This window comes from Alosa sapidissima, chromosome 11 (assembly GCF_018492685.1).
Source record: "Alosa sapidissima isolate fAloSap1 chromosome 11, fAloSap1.pri, whole genome shotgun sequence".
In the NCBI taxonomy this organism is placed as follows: Eukaryota; Metazoa; Chordata; class Actinopteri; order Clupeiformes; family Clupeidae; genus Alosa; species Alosa sapidissima.
The window spans coordinates 8,464,104-8,471,324 of NC_055967.1; the positions used below are offsets into that span (position 1 = coordinate 8,464,104).

General features: G+C 45.9%; 1 protein-coding gene across 2 annotated transcripts in view; it reads left to right on the forward strand.

Moving 5' to 3' along the window:
- Window positions 1-7,221, forward strand: part of LOC121723386 (growth arrest-specific protein 2) — a 57,983-nt gene that overhangs the window by 13,281 nt on the left and 37,481 nt on the right. For both annotated transcript variants that reach the window (XR_006034940.1, XM_042109002.1), the window contains exon 4: window positions 5,335-5,476. Coding sequence is in view for 1 of the 2 variants with exons in the window: in XM_042109002.1 (XP_041964936.1) it covers window positions 5,335-5,476 (142 nt within the window). In the remaining variant the exon portion in view is untranslated. The remainder of the gene's footprint in view (window positions 1-5,334; window positions 5,477-7,221) is intronic.

Genomic DNA, 7,221 nt, shown 5'->3' on the forward strand with positions numbered 1-7,221 from the left:
GTTGGGGGGGTTGGAGCTGGTGAATTGCTGACTGAGTCGTTTTAAGGGGCAGACAAGGCTAGCACTAATGATAGCAAAATTTTGTTTGAACAAGAAACTCACAGACGGGAAAGGCATTAAACTCAGACTTTTAGCTTTTCTGTGGTAAATTAAGAAAAATACTTCAGCTTGGCTTGGCAAACACCCAGGCGTTTTCGAACCTCAGTAATAGGCCTGTCACCCTTCACTGACACGCTGCTTTATAACCAACTCAGCCAATACCTCCCCAAAGCACCGTTAACACGGCATGACACACCAGGCAAATGCATGAAAAACAGTGAAGTGTGAGTGTGTGTGTGTGTGTGTGTGTATGTATGTGTGAGAGTAAACTTTGTCCTTATCATGCCCCTGTGCCCTGTTGATAAACTGTGACCATGACACACACATGTTGATCCCTCTGTCCCCAGAGTCTTGTGTTCTGTGTCTGTGTGTGAAAGTGGCTGTAAGACAGTAACACATCTCTCCCTATGCACACATGCATGGAGGAACTAAAGGGTTGTCAGAGGGAGCATGTCCGTGATAAATGTCTACAAGAGCTGGTTTGTTGGGCCCCTAACTCAATATGGGCGGATGATCACAGTTTCAGTCGAATTTAAGTTTCTCTTTCTACGTGTGTGTGTGTGTGTGTGTATGTGTGTGTGTGTGTGTGTGTGTGTGTGTGTGTGTGTGTGTGTGTGTGTGTGTGTGTGTGTGTGTATTCCCATGTTTGTGCATTCATGTCCTTGTGTAACTGGTAAAGTGGTTTGAGAGAGTAGAAGTCCTCTCCACATCCTCTCCCACAGGCCACTGTCTGTCCGTGCTCTAAACAGATTCAGCTGCTTAGGGGAAGCTCTCTCTGTTCTCTCTCTGGTCTCCCGTGAGCCAGGGGTCGAGGAAGAGGTCAGCACAAGGTCAGAGAGGATGAGAATAGCAGCTGGACACACAGCCCTGATCTGATACCAATGAACAGAGAGCTGCCACTTGAGACAAATAGGACTTTGCTTTTCTTATCAAGTGAGACTGATGAGCTCACTCTACTGATGATCGTGGTAACTATACAAGATGCTAAAGGAATAGCTTAAAGGCCTGTCCTCATCACCCATGATGCCTACAACTAAAACTAGGCCCACAAGAGAATTCACACTGACCAAAGAAAAGGAAAGCCTCTAAGAAATATCATTCTTTTTTCAAAGTGATGGCTTTAAAATGAACTGGATGCCGATTGGCTGCCAGTGTTTGTATTGTTCACCCATTAGTTCATTCTTCATGCTTGTGCAGTTGTTGCCATTGTCATGAGGATGTATAAAGTTATCGTTATTGTTATCTTCGGTAGTGAGAATGACCCTTTGGCCTCCCTTGTTCTGAACAACTGTTAGCACCTCATTTGATGGCTTGCTGACTGTGGTGACAAAGGATGATTCTGAAACCAGAGTCGGATGCAACATGAGCCACTCTGGAGGAAGTAGGTGATGGTGCTGCTGTGACGCCAGACCCTGGCTGGACCTTTTGAAGAGTCAGCTGTTGTTGTGTTGTTGTGAAGAGAGGAGAAACCCACAACGGCATTATGACCCAACCCAAGCCCTAGTGAGCAGAGGACTCACAGCTGGCCTGCCTCGCCATACATAACATGCATAAAACAATAAGATAACAAGCGTGGGAGAGCTTGTCAGGCACTTAGCGTGTATATTTATGTATGTGTGTGTGTGTGTGTGTGTGTGTGTGTGTGTGTGTGTGTGTGTATGTGTGTGTGTGTGTGTGTGTGTGTGTGTGTGTGAAAGAGAGAGAGAAAGAGCATGTGTGTAACTGTGTAATGGACGGATGGGTCTGCTGATCACTGTGTGATGTGGATGGAGAGAGTCTGTTAAGTATGCTCATGGGAACAGCTAGAGAATGAGAGAGAGGAAGAGAGAAGGAGAGGAGAGCAGGAGAAAGGAAAAGAGAAAGAGAGAGAGAAGGGAAGAGAAAAACAGAGGAAGAAGAGAGAGTGAAATGAAATAAAGGAGACCATTGATCAATCAATGAGCTGTTTAGTAGGAGAGGGAGAGAGGGATGGGTAGAGATAGGAATGCTTTGATGTTGTTTATGCTTGTGGAGGTTTTTTGTGGGTGCAGACAGCCATTGCAGGCAGAGCCTTTTGGTGGAGGTTTCAGAACCGCAGATGATGAGATGAAGGCATGGTCTTTTAAGACCTTTTAAGACCCAAGTGACCTGGGTTACTGTTATGCTGCGTTGGTTTCCAGCTTTCCACTGTATTGATCAGGAGCTAGAAAATAACACTGAGACCCACACACATACCAGAGAGGCAGGCCAGACACACACACACACACACAAACACACACACACACACGCACACGCACACGCACACACACACGCACACGCACACGCACACGCACGCACACACACACACAAACGCTTGCACACACACACACAGCGTTCATTCATATTCCCTAGTGAAGCTGCTTGCCCTCCTCGCACAGTATGGTGTGAGAGACAAAAATGGTCGACGCCAAAAAGTCTTTGATTATTATTCTCCTGTCTAGAAGCAAGCTCACCCAGCAGCAGCAGCAGCAGGACAGGAAAGCCTTGAGCAGCTTCCAGCGTAGAAAGGGAAGCCATGTCACGCCAGCGCCGACGGTGTCACATTCCAACCGTCAGGCAGCACAAAAGGCCCTGTCCGAGCCAGTCAGCCCTGCCCCTATTGATGACGCCGTAATTGGTGTGTTCTTGTTTGGGGTCCCTCGTAATGAGTCGCTGTAGTTTATTAGCGTCCACAAAGGGGTCAAGGTGTGCGAATACTATCGACACAAGCACCGGTGAAGCAAACAGGTATAATTGATCCCCCCGACAAGAGGGATGGAACAGGCCTAGCAGATGTTACCGATCTATTTTAGGGCAATGCGCCAGTGCGTGCGGATGCGTGGGCATTGGGATTGGCACCAGGGGAGCTGTATTGGCGTGCGGGTGATGGGTGAAGTGGCAGCAGACTCGGGGTTGTCAGGCAGCCAGCGGCCGGCACGCTGGAGAAGAAAAAAGGGAAAGGGGGGGAAAATCCCAACAAAAGAATGCATTTTTCCAGAATGACTTCACTGCACCTTTGCCTGGGCCGAGACACACACACTTCCTCCGTGAAAGAACGCTGACGCACATAAATCTCCCACACAGAGTGTGTGTGTGTGTGTGTGTGTGTGTGTGTGTGTGTGTTATTTGATCCTGGTGATTCCTGACAGTCTGGTAAAATGTCCAGCCACATCAATGTGTCTGACATTTCTCATATTGATCTGTGAGTGAGAAAAGGCCACTGGTCCCTGCAGAACAGACCAACAGATGGATGGGTGAGGGAGGGGGGGAGGGGTAGAGCTTGATTTCAATTGCAATCTAATAAATAGATAGATAGATAGATTCTTTATTGATCCCCAAGGGGAAATTCAAGGTCTCAGTAGCATACAGACATCACACACACATTCACTAACAGCAGAAAAAAGTAATTAAAAGTATATAATATAAAAAACACAACTAAGCAATAAGGACAGTAGAAGATAAAGAATATACTAAAATACAAATTATACTAAATAACACTTAATCTAAATCAATTCTAAAAACAGTATCCACATAGTTGGTGATTAATCAAGAGGCGCTTGCAATGACTGAGGCAGGGACTGAGCCTGTGATTCTCTGTGCATAGTAAGGTAAGGTGCTCTGTGTGAGTGAGTGTCATGGTGATGGTGCAAATGAGTAAGTGCAACAGTGCAACAGTGCAAGAATAAAGTCTAGACACCAGCATAAAATAAATATGGACATATAAGAGAGTAGGCAAGGTAATATAAAAAAAATATAGAAAAAACTCTATATATATATATTAAACTAAACTATATTAAGAAAAGGTATAAGTGTGGCCACAACCCGGCTGTGGCATGGAGGGAGGGGTTATACATATGTGCTAATATAGCACGCAAACAGTGAGGCAGTGGTAAAAAGTGGCAAGTGGACAGATAGTACCAAAACATGAAGAGGGTGGAGAGGCAGACAGACTATGCAGAGAAGTCTATCTCTCCTCTTCCCTTAAGTGAAGCATTGAACAGTTCAATGGCCCTGGGGACAAATTACTTCCTCAGTCTGTCTGTTGTGCAAGGCAGTGAGCGAAGTCTTCAGCTGATCAGGCTCTTCTGCTTTACAATAGTGCTGTGGAGTGGATGACACTCACTGTCCAAAATGTTGATCAGTTTGTTCAGGGTCCTTTTGTCAGATATTGAAGTGATGCACTCCAGTTCAGCTCCCACTACAGAGCCAGCTTTCCTTACCAGCCTGTCAAGTCGCCCAGCATACTTCTTCATTGTGCTTCCTCTCCAGCATACCACTGCATAGAAGAGGACGCTGGCAACAACAGACTGGTAGAACATCCTGAGGAGCTTGCTGCACACATTGAAGGACCGCAGCCTCCTCAGGAAGTACAGCCTGCTCTGCCCTTTCTTGTAGAGTGTGTCAGTGTTGGCTGACCAGTCCAGTTTATTGTCCAGGTGGAGACCCAGATACTTGTAGGTGCTTACCACCTCCACATTGACCCCATCAATGGGGACTGGTAGCAGAGTGGGCTTAGACCTGCGGAAATCCACCACCATCTCCTTGGTCTTTGAAGTGTTGAGTTGAAGATGATAAAGTTTACACCATTGCACAAAGTCCTCCACCAGGCTCCTGTACTCCTCCTACTGCTCGTCCCTGATACACCCCACAATTGCAGTATCGTCAGAAAACTTCTGCATGTGGCATGGTGTTGTAGCAGAAGTCAGAGTGTACAGGGTGAACAGGACTGGAGAGAGCACAGTTTCCTGTGGCGCTCCGGTGCTGCTGATCACAGTGTCAGAGAGACAGTTCTTCAGTCTGATGAACTGTGGTCGCTCGGTCAGGTAATCTTTAATCCAGGTTACCAGGTGAGCGTCCACACCCATCTGCAAGAGCTTGTCTCCCAGTCTGAGGGGTTGGATGGTGTTAAAAGTACTTCAGAAATCAAAGAACATGATTCTCACAGCACTTTTCCCCTTGTCTAGGTAAGAATGTGTCCTGTGTAGAAGATAAGTGATCGTAGTAGTGAATAGTGAAGCAAATGCTAATATCACAAATGTCAAACAAAATAAAGCCATGAAGTGATGGCATACGTTTTTTTTCTGAATTTTCTTCACCGTCAGGAAAAGCTGTTCTGCTGAAGATGAATGTGTCTGCTGGTGAAGCCCCTCTCACACCGAAACACTGAACCATCCATTCACATGTCCACATTGAGTCTGTGTTGCATTGCCTGACCGTCGTGCCCTCCTCTCTCCTCAGGCCATCCCCAGCCGCAAGATCCCCTGTCGAGCCAGCGCCCCCTCCGGGTCCTTCTTCGCCAGGGACAACACGGCCAACTTCCTGGCCTGGTGTCGGGAGGTGGGGGTGGGAGAGATGTGCCTGTTTGAGTCTGATGGACTGGGTGAGTGTCCAGTCTCTAGGTCTGTGTGTCTATTCATGTGGGCATATGCTGGAATATGAATTCAGGTATCATATTGTAATGAAAGCACTTTCTTACTCACTTGACTAGTAGGGTATGACTGCGCCATCCTCTATATATTCCTGACTCTTACTTTCATATTTAAATTATTTCCACATTTTGCCTCTTGCTGTATTAAAAAAAAAGAATGTCCTCCATTTAATTGCTGCTAAACATAACTGAGACTCCATGTACAAGCCACAGAACTGGATCTTCCCAGCTGAGGTGCTACTGTACCTTGACATAAAGGCCAATGTAGCTTTTTTTTTTTTAGGCGGCTGTGTTAAGGGCTCTGCTGTGTCGTAATGAAACAGCGTGTACTGGAGTCCTCTGACCCTGTTCTCATCCCCACCTCTGTGTGCTCATCCCCACCTCTGTGTGCATGGGCAGCAAAGGTCAACGGATGCAAATTCAGAGGGCTGTCTCTCTCTCTCTTTCTCTCTCTCTCTCTCTCTCTCTTTCGATAACACACACTCACTGTTCATTCATTCCTTAAAGGAACAGGTTGCTCTTCTCTCTCTTATCTCAATATCATGACAGAGAAAAACGGTCCATTTACAAATGGTCCATTCACTTTCAGCTTGTGTGTGTGTCTTGCTTAGGGTGGAGTGCTAAACGGAATCTCTTACTCTCATAATAAAGGTTATGAAGGCATAAGCATACAATGCTAGTATTGTGCAGTGGTGTTGTAATCTAGATGCATGGCAGTGATCAGATGTTTAGGCATTGCCAAAATCTCCATTAATGAAGTCTCCAGAGGTCTTGTACAGGTACATTTACACTGGAGCAAAAGCTGGCTGGATTCAGAAGCAGGACACACTCACATAGTCCAAAGATAAAGATCAAAGCTGAGAACACAAGCAAATGGAGCAAACAAATATTACATCACACCGTTATGCAAATAAAAACATTTCCAGACACTTGCAATGGCTCTGGCTCTGCTTAATAATTTCCTGCAATAGACCTTAACCATTGGTAATTAACCATAACACTGAGGCCCATTGCAAATGATTGCAATACAGATCAACTACAGACCGCAATATTGTTTTTTTAATAGTGCTAGGTCATTTTGTATCAGGTTATCCCATATGTTTTTATATTCTGCCAAATGCTGTGCTGTATACAAATGTGTACTAGTGGTAGTAGAAGTAGCATATACTGTATTGTACTATTTTAGGCTTTGCTTGGTTCACAATGATTATGTATGGCAGGCTGCACAGATACTTAAGCGTCAGATGAAGAGGAGACTCTGCTCTCAGCATCCCTAAGCTCGCCAGATCTCCCCTCAATGGCTCCCATTGTGTAGCTGGAGACGGCAGCTGATGCTGGACAGGCTGGTCATCTCACTTTCTCTCTCTCTCTCTCTAACCAGACCTGATTAACCTGCAGTCCTCTCTGGAGACACCAACAACACAATGCTCGCTCTTCTTTCTCTCTCTCTCTCTCTCCCTCTCTCTCTCTCTCTCTCCCTCACTCATTCTGCCTCAGGCACTCCATCTTTATCACTCTGTGATGTCATGCTCTCTCTTTGTTTTTCAACACCATGGTCATTTGAAACTTCTCTCTCTGTCTCTCTCTCTCTCTCTCTCTCTCTCTCTCTCACACACACACACACACACACACACACACACACACACACACACACACACACTTTCCCATCTTTCCCCTTATATAGTTCCCCTCTATTT